The following is a 17,589-nucleotide window of genomic DNA, read 5'->3' as shown; positions in this document are numbered from 1 at the left end:
TTCAAATTGTGTTTTGAAAGCAGCTTCCAAAAACTTACTGGTGGTGGTGGTGGTGGTGTGTGTGTGTGTGTGTGTGTGTGTGTGTGGTGGGGGGGGGGGGGGGGGGGGGGTAGGGATGGTAAGATGAAGCATTTTATAGACCTATAATTTACCAGTAAAGATATTCTAGGATTTTTAATAAAAAGCTCAATTTCAACTGAATAGTTTCTGTAACACATTGGATCATCATACCCAAACTCTTACTAAGTTGAGGGCTGACATTATTTGCCTAAATATTTGTTACTTTTGTTAATAGTTCAGTTAGTTTTTTGCACTCTCTTCACTTTTTCTTTTCTAATGAAAAAGGTAGTTTCCCTCTCTCTCTCTCCACACACACACATATACACACACACATCATCCTCATGCACAAAAAAAAAAAAAAAGAAAAAAGAAAAAAAAACAACGTTATTTTGCACAACTCATTCAATTAACAATTAATAACCCCAAAACACATTTATCAAATCAAATCAATCTATATATATTTTCAAAGCTGATTCAGCCCCTCACATCAAAGTCTCCCAGACCCCATAGATTTGTTTACTAATTTTTGATTACTCTGGCTTTGCCTGCTTCATGAAAGTCAGCAAACAAAACAATACAATACAATCAAGATTATATTTGTCCAAAGTTGACAACATGTTTTCCTACAGCCCTGGTTTGGGACGTTAAGGTCAGGTCATGGGTTTGTTAAGAGCCAGGTACGCACCAGTCATAGCTTTTTTATCAGGGCTTTTCTCAGGATTGGGGTACAGGCTGTCCAAAATCATCACCTGTAATAATAACGCCTACATAATTTCAGAAAGTCCAAGCCATCATTTTTCTAAAATAATTCATAAGCAGTTTAGTCATCTTTGAAAGTATTGACTGTGCGGTGATGCAGGTGGCCCTCCACATGATGGCTGGATGGTTTAACTTAAGGTGTCCCCATGGTCATGCTAACATGGCATGAAATTAGCTCTCCCTTATTTTATTACATTTAATAATAGCTTTGGAAAAAACTAAACTTAACCTAATTTTTTTCTCGATTTCGAACTCCACGGCAATCTAAAATACTGCAGCATGATGTCAAGCAATCAACTGATTATATATTGTCTAAAGGCCAAAGATTTGTTGATGGCCAACATGTCTGCCTTCCCCCTTGGTAAAATCTTGGTTTCGATAAATATAATGATTCCGTTTGTGTTCAAGAAATGTGGATAAAGCCCTAAGGTAAGCTACCCCAGCAAATGAGGTTTCTCATTCTTTGTCATATCAGAAGCAAACACCCTGGGCACATAAATCAAACACATATAACAGCTAAACTAAAGCACTTCAAATAAAACCATTCTCAGTTTTTGCCACCCAAGCAAAATTCAGTCATAGGTTATATCGCTTTGACATTTATTTTGTGTGAACTTGCTTAAACTTTTAATTATTGTATTTATATCTTAAAAGAAGTAAATCAAGAAATCAGGAAGTTTAAAAACGCAAATATCTTTCTTGGGCAAGCACTGGCTGTAATTCTGAGAAAAAAAGAAAAACCAATAGAAATAAATTTAAAAAGTGTCAGAGTTTTTCCTTTTCCTTCAATCTGGAGACATGTTCATGCAGAACATTGACTCAGTTCAAACATGAAAGTTCCAGCTTTTCAGACTGAAGGATTTCCCCATACAAATGGCAACTGCTTCAACTTTTTGTGTTGTATTCAAAAGCAAGACATACTCATAAATACCTATTGTGAGAAGGTGATGTACCTTTCAGAAAGATATCTGAACTACACATTTTATGATCTTTATTTTATTATTATTATTTTTTTTTGTAAATATTTTCTTATTTCAATAAAAATTTGAAAAAAAAAACTGTTTTTTCACAAGTCAATGTTTTCCACTCCATCCTGTCTCTCAAGGTATCACATCTGACTTTTCCTTCCAAATCACCTTTCCATTTCAAAAATCCCCTCCTTTCACTGCAGACAGACATAAACAGTACAAAGCCAGGGGGTACAGCAACCAAACTGATCCTTATCATGATAAGCCACAATTCAAAAGTTACTGGGCAAAGTCGGTTATAGTTTTCATTCACTTTCGCTTAATACACCTTCCCGTGTACATAAACTACTATTCAACGGCGTCTTTGTTTTTCCATCGTGCTACAAAAAAACGCACACAGTTTGTGAAGTCATCTCTATGAAAAGACCTGAACAACGAGAGAGCGTGCTTAGAGAGAGGTGCTGTTGGCTTTGGCAGCAGTCCAATTAAACACCTGACGAAGGTGAGAAGAGGTGTTTCACTGGGGGAAAGCCTGAGTCAGTAGCTACAGTACTGCAAAAATCAAGGCCACCAAAGATTATGCTAGAGCTAAATATAATAAATAGAAATGCAATGATCACTTAATGCATGAACGTAAAAGTCTCTCATACACTAGACAGAAAAAATGGGTGATAAATTGAGGAGTTTGAAACTTTTCTTGAGACTATGCCTGCGAGGGAATAATACTAGTTGAGAACTAAAAGTTTCAAATATTCCACATTATATAAATACAGCTTCTATTTAGTTTATTTAGATTCTATTTGCATCTATTTAGTTTTGTATTTTGCATGGCATTCCACCTTTTTCATGCAACATTACAAAGATAGATATACCCTGCATTTCATTTTATTATAAAACTAAATTATAATTTCCACACATTTTGCAATAAATGAGATATTCTTCGGAACAGCGTAACGCTTTGTGATTGTGTTGGGATGTCCTTGGAGTGGATTGAACACAATGGAGTTATGTAATAGATCTAGAGCTGCACAAGAAAATTCCTGTCTAGCAAAGTACAGAAATGTACACAAAATTGTCTGGAGAAATACTTTTATTGAAAATAGTCTGTACATGGCTTTTGTATAAAGTAAGATGTCTTTCAGTCTTTGGACTTGGATGGAGGTGGTTGGAGGGCAAGAAAATAATATTTCACAGTTTTAGATACCTGTAACCTGTAATTTCAAAGGGTTTTATTTTCCTTCTTTTTTTTACTGAAAAGGGGATCTTTTTACCCTCTTGTTTGGCCCAACTTGAGCAATGGCAAAGAAGCTGGATCTATATCTCGTGAATGAACCCCCTTCAGAAGGCATCAGCTGATGGTGGAAGTCATGAACAAGATTATTACCAGGATTCAATGCCTTCAATGTATGGACTGTTAGAAACAAAAATAGTCCATAACCTGTCCTGCCTCACTCAGTGAAAACTGGAAACTGTGATAATATATAGGAAGTTAAAAGATATAATAATAGTAATAATAATGAATAGGCCTTGCGTGTAAGTTTTGCACGTTTGTTCTTTGAGTCTGTAACATACTGTCGTAACTGTATTTAATTCCAAATTATGAATTGTGAGCTTTTAAAAACAGTACACAACCCCAATTCCAGACACCAACCTCAACCCCCAACCCCCATTTCCGCCTGTGCTGAAGTGTCAGTCACACATCTATTGATTCAAACTTTGGTGTTTGCCAATATATTTGCAACAAACAGTCACTGAATGAAGAAAATTTCTGTGGGGAACAATTCAACACCGCTCTAATGACAGTTTATGCAATCGTACTGTTTGATCACTGTCACTATTGGCCCGTACCACACAGTCGCACACACATACAGAGGTTACAGTTATAACTCAAACACTGAACAAGTTTATCAACTCTAAGGATTGTTACACATGTGAACAATGCTCCCATTGAGACAAGGTGAAGGTTTTTGCGTCTTTTGTTACTCTCAAGGACTCGGTGAGGACTGTTAGGGCATTATCTTTTTGAGAGCTAGATGAGATGTGAGAGGGAAAATATGCAATAAATATGCTTTGAAGTAAATATAAAAGGCAAAAATAAAATGTTTTTGAACTGCCAAAACTTAATCAACAGAACGTCCCTAAGTTGATCAGTGAAATGTTTGTTGATCATTTGTTTTTGAGTGTATTTCACAACATGTGAATGATTAGAAAAGTTTGCATTCTCTCTTTTAATTGTTCAATTTAAAACTGGCAAAACATCAAACCTAGGCTTGCTCCCACGCCTTCTTTAGTTCAAATTAAAACAAACATTAAAGGGACAAAAAATAGGATTAAAAACGCCTTTTTAGTGCATGGATTGCTTCTTTTTTAACTTATCTGAGAACAATTGCTATGGGTTAAGCATAAAATGGCAGGTAAATGGCCTTAATCAATATCGAAAAAAAGAATCATATTCACCGTCCACTTTCGCACCCCGGGCGTCAGCCATCTTGACACAGTTTGAAATAACGCGGCTTCTCGACTCAGATACGAGATGTAAACAATGCAGACAGCATGTCGTTTCGAAGGTGAGCGTGGACGTGAAGGAGAAGAGGAATTGCTCACCGAATCTTTGCAGGTAAGCGAGTTATATTTACCAAAAGTACTTTAAAATGGGAAGATGGCAGTGGAAATCAAATTTTCTGGCAGAGGAAGTTAAAAAGCGTAGATAACTGCTAATAATTAACGTTTCCTCGGGTAACGCACTCGCAGCCAAATCACTCGCACTGGGTACGTACTACTAGTTATATGAAGCGAGATAGTGCACTTTACCCCTGAGGTGTATAGTTCTGTAAAGCAGGAGGAATACCCTTTTCTGCTCAATGTGGTCATCTACCAGTACTTACAGACTAACCTCACACCATATTCTCGCAGGGAAATCCTATGAGATATACAATGTAACTCGAGTACTAGTGGGGTTAGAGGGTGTTCTTTGTACGGCACGTAACTACGTTAGCTTATTTGTAAATTTAATAATATTGTCAATGAATATGATTATAAGGAATGATTTTTTAGCCTTTCAGAGGAGGAATTGGGTGATACACCCCTTCAAGCACGAGTGAAGAGATCAGGTATGTTAATAATTTTAGCAGTATAACATGGGCGGATCCAGGATTATTTGAAAGGGGGGGGGGGGTCCGCGGATGCAAAGCCGACCCCCCCTAGTTGGCGTGGGGTCCTGGGCCTGCTCAAAACTTTTTAGAGGGTGAACAGTGCCATTTGGTACGGTTTAGCACTTTACTGTAGTAAATTAGCTAGTCAAAATTCTAATTCCAAGTGGGGAATATTAGTGTGATTTTTTTACATCAGTTCTTTGAAACCATGTGTGATTATGTTATTTCTTCTTGTGGCCTTAATGATTTAATGCAGCTGCAGATATTTAAATTTAATTTTTTTTTTTTTTTTTTTTTTGCCATAATCAGACTTGCTTCTTTATAATAAGCTGGTTATCATGTAGTGATCATGCCCTCTAATTTGTTGATTTTTGTTAAAGAATAGTGCTGTTATGATAATATCAATACATTTTTTTTCTTTATAACCATTTTATGTAATTTTACTATTACAGTGCCTCAAGTTATGTCTGGAAAACTCATACCAGGAAGCACTCCAATCTTACAATACTGCATCACTTCAATGTCGGTGTGACAAGTTGTGTAAAAGACTGCTACAAAAAATTTGCAGCGATGACCACATGATCCACCACCTTTTACCAAAACCGAGTGAACAGTTTTATATTATAATGCCCATGTACATGTATTTAAAGTGACAAGACTGAGATCAGCAAGAGCCTCAAGGCCTTTATTTTCTGTGCATTGTCAACTCTTCAATAATTGTATAATTTTGTCAAATTCATCCAAAGATTCAATTCTAATGCAATACTTGAAAACTTTTTTAGAATATATTTTAATGTCGAACATGTTTTTCTAAGAACTAGCCCTTTAGTAAATTAACATGTACTATCCAACTGTTATTATTAATTAACATATTGTTATGTACAAAGCATAAGCTGCAGTATCAATGAAGCATTAACTGGGTAGAGATTATGAATGAAATAAAAGTTTAAATATTGAAACATCTTTTATTTATATTTGGCAAAAATACAAGAATAAACAAAGTTTGCTACATAAGTTTGGAATTTGGCCAAATCATCTTTATTATTACCTGTCACATGTAATGAATAAGACATACACAGATTCTGTAAGCTAGAATGCATAATTATTTTCATACTCATTAATGCCATCTTCATAAATAAGCCTTCTATTCAAGCATTCACAAACTTTCACATTGTGCAGTACACATTATAGTATGATAACATTTTTGAGAGAGACTTATTAATAGCCAGGCTATCATGTTAAGAGTCTGATGTACATGCAGACCCATGAGGATTGCAGATCAACAAATTATCCCCCTCTCTGTCAGTGTATTGACTCATGTGAGCTGTCTCCATGCAAAGGGATGTGTCATAAGAAAGGACCAACCCAACTTACACAAACATAAATTGTTTCATCAGTAAGATATTCACACATACTTTTCCAAGATGTGCAGGGAATAAATAGAAAGGTATAAATATTTCTTTAAAAAATACTGGCATAGCTTCCCTGCATGAATTCTAAATAATGGCTGAGTGGAGAATTGAATACAGGCACAAGTGTTCACTCAAACCATTTTTGTAGGTCTTAAAAGAAATGACATGCAGTCATTTGCCAAATACAGAATTTTATGCTGTAACAAAGTCACAAAACTGCAACTGGTGATCTTACAAAATCTAACAACACACTGGTTTAAAATCAAGTTGAAATCACAATATGCCACCAGTACCATATTCCATAATACATTTGATGTCATTTAGATTTAAGAAGTAAATGCTGGACCAAAATGGTTTATTCTCAATATCAGGCATATGACTTAGGTTTGGGAGGAAAGACCACCTTGATTTTCAATCTGTCTGCATTATAGCATACATGTAAGTGCTAGATGGTTTGAAGTCAGCAGATTATGCTTTGTCACATTGGCAAGATGAGTTCACTGAATATATCCTGTAAGCAGCACTCGAAAGTCAGGAAAAGTCTCTCACTATCCAACTCGTCCCCGCTTTGGACCCTCAAGAAAAGTTCATCTTTTTTTGGTGGAGAGCCATGGAGTTCCTCTTCCATGTAAAAAACTCTTCTTCAGGACATCATACTGGCAGTTGCTCATAACCTTTAGGTCTAAAAAAGCAAATCAAAATAATAATAATAATAATTTATTAAGATTGCAACCCAGTGGGTTGAAGTTGTACATAGTGTTAAGAAAATTATAATGAAAATAAAGTGAATATTTGCTTGAATAAAACTGAGTTAAAAGACTGCTAATTGAACTTTAAAATTATTGTACTTAGGATAAAAGACAACATAATACTATTGGAAATTTAAAAGTGCATACGGAATAAAAGAGCATCAGAATCTGTCGGTCTTAAATTGTGGCACTTTGTTACTATTGTTTGATCTTAAAAGACGATTGGATTGATCAATAAAGATGTGATTCAGTTTGTCAGAGGATTCAGTTATTTTGTAAAAGAAAGTTTTGCACAGATCTCTTCGTTTATCTAAAGTACACATATGCCAGGTTCAGGGTTTCATCATAGTATAGGTCAGGGAAAATAATCTTCAAAGCACAAGTTTGGTCAGTCTCTTAGAGTTTGCATTGCTCTATAGTTAGTCCTGGATGCCACACAGGGCAGGCATATTCTAGAATTGAGTGCACAATACTTTGGTAAAGCTTAGCTCGTTTCAGTTGACGGAGGAAATAGAGTCTTGCATTATGTTTACATTATGTGTCGCCAATTTGGAAAAAAAATTGATAAAAGAGAAAACATGCACCTATATGCCTAATATATGAGGAGTGAATATCAGCTTATTAAAATTCTGCTTACTCTAAAGACATGTTTTAGTCCCATGTTGGATCATCAGGATCCTTTAATTCCCTCTTCTTCAGCATCTTCCTCCTCTTCCATCTGCACTTCTTCCAGTTCAGGCATACCATAGGAAAAAGTTACCTTGATACTGCAACCAAAAAAAAAAAAAAAAAAAGCAACAGTACATAAAATAAGATAATCGAGTTTGAGAAAAATTATGTAAAAACATAACTGAAATAAGTATAAAACTCAACTGAAATAAGTATAAATGCCATTTTTCTCAATATGATCACCTCAAATTATCTAGACTGTCATCTTCAACTGCACTAGTATTAACTACAACTTAATTTTGAAGTTTCTTGATCACTTCATATTGGTTTAATCTCCGAAATACTGGTTGGAAGTTAAAATTGTATGATCTAAATTATTACTCTGGACTATTTAATACATTAGAGAGATGTACCAAACATAAACATGCAATATCCCCTTTCTGATTTATTTATTTTTAATGTAAAAAGGAGACAAATTGTCTTTAAAATATAAAATCAAAATACTACTATTTATTTTCACTTATAGTTGACATGCCATTTAACATTGGGTTAAACTTAGATACAATAACAGCTTCTGCACATTCATTTTGGGATTTAGATGCCTAAAGAAATAGCATCTTTGTCATATGTCTTAATTACTGTGGTATGCCTAGATGTTAGAGGCACAAGAAATGTGCCCTCGGTAAGTCAAAAATTCGCCCTGGTCATTGTAATGTATATGTAATGAGACTAGTATCTCCCACCATGTCCGTTTTTCTTTAAACTTTCTTTGCTCAATAAACTAACCCAAACCCTGTCAGAGTCGACATATGAGCAACACTTGCAATTTCTGTCATCGATACCACTCATATTAGTTACAATTTCATGGCATATTTTGACAGACGAGCCTGACAATCGTTAAGATATACAACGAGCACACGTAAATAAACATAAATCTCTGTGCTTAATAAATATTTTCACTGGTGTCTTATCTCAAAGATTATTGTAAATGGTACTCACAAATCCAGTAAATACTTCGCGGCCAGGCCATTCTTCGTATCCATGGCCACCCAAGCAGGTTTTCATCTGCCTTCTTCCTCGCCGGTGTTTATTGTTTGCCTGTCGTACATTTGCTGATACACTGTTTTACGCATGTTTTTTGTAAAGGCTGTTTCTTTTTTCTTTTCTTCTTTTCTTCGAAGGACTCCCAGCATAACTGAGCCTCCTGTTTCACGTTGTCCTTTCCCGGCAGCTTGAACTGGTTTTAACTAGGTCGCAATACGAGAATCTCGCGAGATCCGGAAGTCTAGAGAGCTCAATTATGAAAATGGATGTGGTTGTTGGTAAACCTCCGCTTAAGCGGAGGTTTTCTTTTTATTGTATTTTCCAAAAATGTTACAGAGCGATGGCGAGTGCCGGGAATGATAGATTAAAGGTTGGTAAATCGCGGAAAAGTAGTGTTAACCTCGGGATAAATCAGGATAAATCAATTTTGGCGCGAAAATCCTCTTTTGTGTCCTTTTAACATTTTCAAAGTTGACATCAACATCACTGCAATTTGAACAAACTTGTATAAAGTTCTTCAAAGTTCAAATGTCTACAAACTTTCATTGGCATATATTCATTGCCATTTTCACCTTTGAGGGGTATGAAAGCCTTCAGCAGTTGCCTTTTCAAGAAGAGCTTTTCAAAAGACTGAGCATACACAAATGTGTTTTAACATTTGAAAAGCCAGGGACCATAACTTTATGAAAAACTTCATGAATAACGGGTGGGAGACACAGCAGTTGCTGTATACTTAAAGAGTTTTGGTGTAAGAAAGGATTGCCCCAAAAAGGACACACCATTTGAAAATTCAAGCAAACAAAACAACAAATTATATTTATTTCAGTGTTTTCAAAAATATTTGTCATTTGTGTTACTTGGGTATACGTTTCTGAATTTTTTACACCAATGTCAATACCAGCTGAAGATGGTTGTCCATTTTACACCTTGGGTGCCGCTATTACAATAGAACTTGAACTTAAAGCTGGTCTTTTAAAAAATTAACAATTAATCTTAACAAAATCTTTAACTTTACACTCACCCAGTGGGAGTCAGTGACATGAAATGATGCACTTGCTTTTTAGAAAAAGAAAGCACATCAGGCCCATAGGCAATTTGGGAGGGTGTGCTAAAGAAACGCCATTTTGGTCAGGAAACATTGCTCTGGATCAAAATTTTATCTATCTTCCATGTTATTTCTCAAGGTGGATCAACTAAGGGTGTGAAAGGGTCCACAAGTTCAAAAAATGACTTGATTCTCACCTTTGGAACTTCTACAGGTACACAGTAGTATTAGACATGCATGACCATGGTTATTGTTTTAGACCAACAGTCACTTTACCAAGGATCAGATCAATGAAAAAGTTGGAAAATATGGCATGTTCTCCAGGGGGTCAACTAGACCAAATGTATTTTTGGGTACAGAAAAAGTCAGAAATCCACCAATTATTATTAAAAAAAAAAAAAAAATCACATCCCTTCTTACCTTAATTGATGGACTACTATGACTTCATTTTGGATCAAAATTGATTTCAAAAATTGGACTTTAAGTTCATATCAACCTTAAGATCTAAAACTCTTTTATGAACTAGGCCCCCATAGACTCCGGGGGTCAGTGGGTTAGCCAGCGGTCAGTATGGGATGGGGCAGTTCAGACACCCCGTGGCAAACAAACATAAGATCACAGTGACCCCTGGACTAAAGGTGTTGCCTCAGCGCTGTTTAAATAACTACATAATAGACACCTGTGCTTTACCTTCCAAAAGTTTTGTTTGTGGTAAGTCACTTCCCTATATAGCACGCTGTAAGATCAACAAGCTTGATGGGGGTACATATTTACTTGTTTTTCTTTTGAAATTCTAGTAATTATTGGAAAAATTGCTTGAAGGAAAATTATGGTTTTTATTTGAGGCTTAAGAAAATGAATCCCTTTCTGTCCACCTTTAATCTTTGACCACTGGATATTTCCAACAACCAGTGAATGACTTATTAAAAAATTAAATCTACATGCCATCCCCCCCCCCCTTCAGCTCAATACCCTTTTTCTTGTTCTCTTTAATACAAGGATCTAGCAGACTGAAAATCATTTCTACAATGTTTTTTCAAGGCGGCATTATGCGTCAAAGTTGCCCCAAGCAGCTGAAGATGTGTGTGTGTGTGATCATCCATCTAAAATCTGTATCTTATTACTTCATATTTCAGATATTTATACATATGTAACTTGAATAACATGCAGGAAAAGAAATGGAAGATGGGACTGAAGGGATGGATGCCCTTACATGACTTTTACATAATTTGATTAAATGAAACATTTGTTATGCAGGCCCATATTCGAAATTTCAAAAGAAAAGAAGCAAATGATTAACCCCCTCCTCAGAAGGGATCCCCCAGTGGCATCCGCCAGTGTAAGTCTGTCTGGTTCACTATGCCTATGTGGCAGACCATATGGTCATTACAGGTATATCCTCTGGCCACTATTTACCCAGAACTAGGTTATGTCACAGGACAGAAAGAGATACTTTAAAGTAAATTTTCAGTTATGGTGGAGATTAAGCCACTATGGCATCAGCTTTCTGGTGAACTTTGCAACAAAATGGGTTTTGTTGGGTTTGTTTGGGATCTCATTTAGGAATTATTTCCATGAGAGAGAGAGAGAGAGTAAAAGTCTTTATTTAACACAAATATACAATATTCTTTCATTTGGTTTTCCTGTTAGCATCAACAAAAAATACTAACCAAAAAATGAAAAAAAAAAAAAAAAAATATATATATATATATATATATATATATATATATATATATATATATATATTACTATAAGACATACTTTATTTGTAAAATAAAAGAGTATTTCAAAACTAAAAATGCTGAATTAAGACATAAAAATGATAATTGTCCCAGAAGTATCTTATAAGATGACCAATACCAAGAAAAAATTCAAATTTTCAAAAAAAAATCTGAATATAGTCACATAATGTAAATAAATACAAACAAAAACCAACAACCAAATAAGAACTTGTAGGACTCAATGTTGATAGGCAGAGCCAGCCAACAGCTATCAACCAGAGAAAATGAAAGTGTTTCCTAATTAAGGTATGGGTAAACCTTGGAGTACAAGAAAATACAGTAATTACCTACAAAGTTGAAACACCTGAAAAATTCCAAAATCTAAATTTTTTCAAGATGTCCCCATGTTAACTGTCTCATGAAAAGCATATGTACTCTATGACACGAGCCTTAACTCACATTTAACTCAAATTTTCAAATGATGAACTCTGAGGTTACTAAATATAGATTACTTTTTAAAAAATATTAAATTTTGTTTGATTTTATTGAATAATTACCGTATGTCCAGGTCTGCCACAGTCTACTTTAGAAAGCATACACAATCTCTAATTCAATATTGCCAATTGCATAACTAGGCAGGATACCGTGGTTTCATTTTCTAATAGTTTAATTCCAGTAATGCAGTTTATCTGATCTTGACTTCCAATTTCCCAGGATTTATTTCTAAGAGCAGTTTACATGGAATTTATTTCCAGGTACTGCTTGATATCTTTAAATTGCACTAAGTAATCCAATCCAGTTGAATTAGCTTAACTTTTTTTTTTTTTTCCTTTTGGAATGTTTTTAATTTTCTAATTATAATAAATTACTAATCAAAATTGTTACTGTGCATGTTACACTTGGTCCTACAAAGATGACTGCTCTCTATAATAATCTCTTAAGATATTATATAAAAACCATAATTAATAAAAAAAATCAGCTAACTTTGAATGTCGCGATGGATTCATTAATTTAGCCATTGGAAAGTATGGGAAAATAGTCCTTTACCCCAGGAAAATCTGTTACATGGCACTTTTTCTGCCAAAATATAGAGTTTTTATCCTTTTAATAAAAGTTTTGCTTTGGCCACCACTGTTCTTCCAAGGAGAAATCTATATCTTTGAAAGTGAGATGTTATCTTTTGCAGCTATTTCCAAAATGTGGGGTATAGTTTGATATTTGTTTCAGGAATGCGGGCAGTAATTATAATAATGAAATACAGATCGAGTACCCAGGTGAAAAATATTTCCATCTAAATTCTACTTTGGAAGTGTCCAATTACCAATTCTATATACTTTCAATTGTCTTAAAAAAAATAAATAAATAAATAAATGATATTAAAACCAAAGAAAAACTGATGGATTACAAACAAAATTTCATGCCAACAATCTAAGTCATAAAAGAAAGTTTACACACAGCCCAGCATAAATCTAAAAGGTATCTACTTACAATCATAGAAAATTAACAGAAAATGGCTTTTTAAAGAATAAATATTCACGTGCCTGGTAAATAATTGTTGGACAAATACCCGATAGTAAAATCTCTAGATTAAGGTCTTTCATGCTTCATCCCATGTCCCAGTCAACTTGAGCATTTTGACCATTAAACTTTCATTAAAAACTCCCCGTTGTTTGTCCACATAACACTGTGGTACTATAACGACACAAAGTCAGTGCCTGCAAGTGTTTGGACAAAATGGTCAAGTTCTTTTTATATGGTAACTTGACCATTGCATGGTGTTTACCCATCTATCAATGAAACTGAAAAAGGCTTCTGCTGACTAGTCAAGCACAGTCAGCATAAATACTGAACTTTAAATATGATAATTTTTCATCAAATTTCAACACAACTGTGATGTTATATTCCCCAGATCAAAGTAACATTTGAAAAAGTTCACGTCATAAAGTAAATCTTTGAATGGTTTTAAATAAAAGGGAAAAAGGAGAAATTTGTTGTCCCCAATTTAGTTTTTTGTTCCCCCCCCCCCCCCCATCACATATTTTGGATTTACATTTTGCACATTTTTTCCCTTTTTCCCTATAGGAAATAAAACTAAGAACAATCTGTCCTTTCTAACTCATATTTATGTACACAAAGCCAAAATAGACCGATCAAGTATCAAAGTTTTAAACTTTATTCTAAAACTTTTATGTACAGGCAAATTGTGCCAGTAAACATGGTGAATTACTCAAACACTGCTCACTCCTACATGTTGGTAAATGGATACTCTTACCTGTGTTTTTTATTTACAGTCTGGGCATAAATAAATTTACCTCTGTTAATAAAACAAACAAGATGACTAATATGTGACCTTCATGTTTTCATCTTTCTTTGTCAAGCTTATCATTAGTATCCCCTCCCCCTCATACTTGTTCATATTTCACTGTATGCTCAAAGATGCAATCCTCCCACACATATGAAAAATGACACACACTGTTTTAGTATTTCTCTCTCTCCATTTGTGTCTTTCTTGGTGATTTCTATTTGAAACTCTAAAAATATTTTATATAACATTTCACAATTAACACATTACAATTAATAAATTTGACATTATCTCATTTCAACTTATACATTCAACTTTAACATCATTAATACAGTATAAAGTATAACAGCAAATGAGAAAAAAATCACGAGTAAAAGTACAGCATCATTAATCAAGGTTGTTACTGTCAGATCTCTAATGATTCTGTAAGGGGATCCTTCCCAAATTCCTCCTACTGAACTTTTACAGTTTATCAAAGGGCAGCTAGGGTACGCCTACCTTTCCCATCCCATACTGCCCTTCACTGCTGTCATAACCTACCATGTGACCGAACTAAATACACTGTATGGTACATCTGCCTCACACCCGATTATCACATACAGTTCACCAAAGGGCAGGGTACGAGTACCTTTCTCTTTCTATCCTGCCCTTCACGGCTCGCCAATGGCTGCCATTAACTCACCATGTGACCAGACTAAATTAATACACTGTATGGTACACCTGCCCCACACTCTGACTTTCATAGGTACTGGAAATGACAGATGTGTATCATGCTGATCATTGGAGCAAGTTTTCAATAAACTCTGAAACCCAGGGTGTACCTATGTCTCCCTTACCTGAGCTATTTTAAAAGAAGTCTTATAGGAAAAAAAGATATGTTGAAACCCGCAGCATGCTCTTGCAATGTCAAAGATCAGCTAGACATACTCCTAGTTAAGCATTGATGCCAATCACCCTGAGTATACAAAGAAATTACTCAAAAGGCACCACTATTATCATATGATTATATGTAGCAATTACCTCAGCTAGTTTCCAGAAACCGTACCAATAAGTTTTTGGTAATGGCAGAAGCATGCTGATAAGATATTGGAGGTTTCTGAATGGTTTCCTGCCAGATGTCACAATATTCAGGGTACATATATGAGTATCAAGGCTGAGACTTCCATTTGGTGAATAAGTCTCAAAATATTGCATGGTGTCCTTAGAGCCATCTGCATTGATGTCAAAAATTATATTTTAGCTCCCAAAAAAGTCGGAAATCTCCCTCAAGTCAGAAAAATCTCATTACTGGAATATGCCCTGCCCCCTCTTAAAGTTTACTGCCCTTGAAATAAACCACCACCCCTTTGTACATTCCTCCTCACACCTCTGCTGACCATGGACAAAATGTCATGACTTGGAAAGAATGGAACTACAAAGTACAAGCAAGGCCAGAATTCGGCCAGGGCTCTCATCTTTAGTATCTAAAGGTTGGAGCAACCTCCTGAGAATTCTGGAAATTAACTAGAGTAAATAAACAAGTAAATACAACATAACAAACAAGATTGCACACACACGCGTATATATTCCCCCCCCCCCCCACTACCACCACCACCACCGCGATTGTCAAAAACACTTTAAGAGATGATATATTATTTTAACGAACATTTGCTTTTGAATAATTTTGGGAAAAATGCTTGTGGGGAGAGATGGTTTAATCTTCGTTTTTTCAAAAAATTATTATTATTATTATTAGGATTATTATTAGGATTATTATTAGGATTATTATTGGTGTACTGATTTTTTGAAAATATCTATGACATTGATTTGGCAGTAATGGCTACAAGAGAAGCTTTCAATCTTTCTTTTATTTTCTTTTTAATTTCCTCTTATTTCATTCATTTCTTCACTATCATCATTATTATTATTATAATTATTATTATTGGTGCACTGATATATTTGAGTTGACTCAAAATAGCTAAGTCTTGCCTGCAGTATTTACAGTAGTCAGCCGACCAGTAGAGCCTCATGTTGTATTACTGCCACTAAATTAGTCTTCAAATACCACATCTTTCAACCAAGTAGCTTCTGAACCACACACACACACACACACACACACACAGTGTATGGTATACATTATCAAAAATGTTTGGATAATACTTTGCGGAAACATGTAACATTCTCTCAACCTCTTCACTCTTTCAAAGTATCCAGGGTGTTATTGCAGGGATGTTTCCTTTTCTAAACTTTCAACACCATGTTTTTTTCAATCTACCTGGAAAATTCTCAGCTCCACAAACAAACACACCCACTCACACGTATGCACACACACATACACACACAGTTAACACACAGCCTGAGTTTTCATCATTTGAGTGCAATACATTCTAGAAATGTGTAACATTTTCAACACCACCACACACACCTTCATTCCCTCAAAGTATTCAGTCTATTACCACTACAGCAATGTCTGTACTTTCTTTCTTTCTTTTTGTTTTAAGTTTTTCAATTAAGAGAACCATGTGCCACACACACACACACACAGTTATTCTGTTATTTCATACATGTACCTCAGACAAAATATATTGGTAATATTATTCATTATATATTGGTAATTTTATTCTTCATCATCAGAGAGTCTGAAAAAGCTGTGTGTGTTGTGCATATTTGTATTTGTATATATGCATAATTGTGTGCGCATGTGTGTGTGTGTGTGTGGGTGTGTGTGTGCACTGGCATGTGCATGTCCTGGCATGTAACACCCTCATAGAAAGTCTGACAAGTATTTTACTCGTATACTCATTTTAATCCCAGCAACTCAAAGTATTAAGACTTTCTCAACACTATTAGCTGTATCCACACCCCAGTGATACTGTGCCTGCAGGAATGCCATAAAAAGGACTCTAAGAAATATATCACCTCACTTATCCACACCTTGTACACTGCACGAATTATCTCTTATTATTGCGTCTATTGATTTCACATCAATGTCTATAGCCACCCTAGGAGGAGAGAAATCTCTAAGTCAAATAGCCTGCTAGTTTCTGTAGGAATAAAAACAAACAGAAAATGTATGTCCAAGTCTTTAGTGAAAGGCTATGAGCTAATAGGTGTGCTTGAGTGGCACCCAGGCGAGATCACCTAAAAGCAGGGGGAGGGTAAAGTAACAGCCATATTATGGGAATATTTCTTTGTGACAAAAGAACAGAAAAAGATGTGTGTGTTTTTAATCTGTATTTGATGTCTTAGGATTAACACAGTCATTTAAAGTAAAAGAAAACCACTTAAAAAGCAAAGGAGACTTTTTTGTATCAAAAGAAAGGTTTGTGATTGGTTAATAGTGTATGCTTGGGATATGTCATGTTTGGAACATCAAAAATGCATTTGTTGAAAAAAATTAAGTTTATCTATTGAGTGATGATGATGGATAGTTGTGATATTTTATGACTGAGCAACATTTATGAATGAATTATGAAGAGTTAATGGAAAAGAGTTCAAATTTAACAGGATTAAATGGAGAATCAAAAAAAAAAAAAATTAATATGCTATATCTACTCTGTAATTTTCAGATCAATGACACAAAAATTATGAAGTTGAGTGTGTGAATCAAGAAATACCATTTTCAAAAAAATTAAAAAAAATTTAAAATGCTACCTTAGTTTCTCCAAAACTTAATAAGACAGCCAGAATTACCACACATATTGCCAACTGAAAGTGGGGGTAAAATAT

At 34.9% G+C, this 17,589-nt stretch overlaps 1 protein-coding gene and 1 long non-coding RNA gene across 2 annotated transcripts; one reads left to right on the top strand and one right to left on the bottom strand.

Annotated features, from left to right (window-relative positions):
• The first annotated feature begins 4,123 nt into the window (after nt 1-4,123).
• LOC147760329 (uncharacterized) lies at nt 4,124-5,953 on the top strand. The gene is made up of 3 exons (XM_086993998.1): nt 4,124-4,404; nt 4,842-4,897; nt 5,392-5,953. Exons 1-3 carry the CDS (start codon nt 4,139-4,141, stop codon nt 5,469-5,471), a joined length of 402 nt encoding a protein of 133 aa, XP_086850124.1. The 5' UTR covers nt 4,124-4,138; the 3' UTR covers nt 5,472-5,953.
• On the bottom strand, nt 5,951-8,956 carry LOC147760328 (uncharacterized). The gene is made up of 3 exons (XR_015330788.1): nt 8,769-8,956; nt 7,738-7,867; nt 5,951-7,033 (listed from the first exon to the last, which is right to left on the bottom strand). It is a non-coding gene; the product is annotated as an uncharacterized LOC147760328 (long non-coding RNA).
• Nucleotides 8,957-17,589: the final 8,633 nt, after the last annotated feature.

This window comes from Lingula anatina, chromosome 8 (genome assembly GCF_051362555.1).
Source record: "Lingula anatina isolate TDL-2025a chromosome 8, LinAna3.0, whole genome shotgun sequence".
NCBI classification, from domain to species: domain Eukaryota; kingdom Metazoa; phylum Brachiopoda; class Lingulata; order Lingulida; family Lingulidae; genus Lingula; species Lingula anatina.
This window is presented reverse-complemented; position numbering and strand designations above follow the sequence as displayed.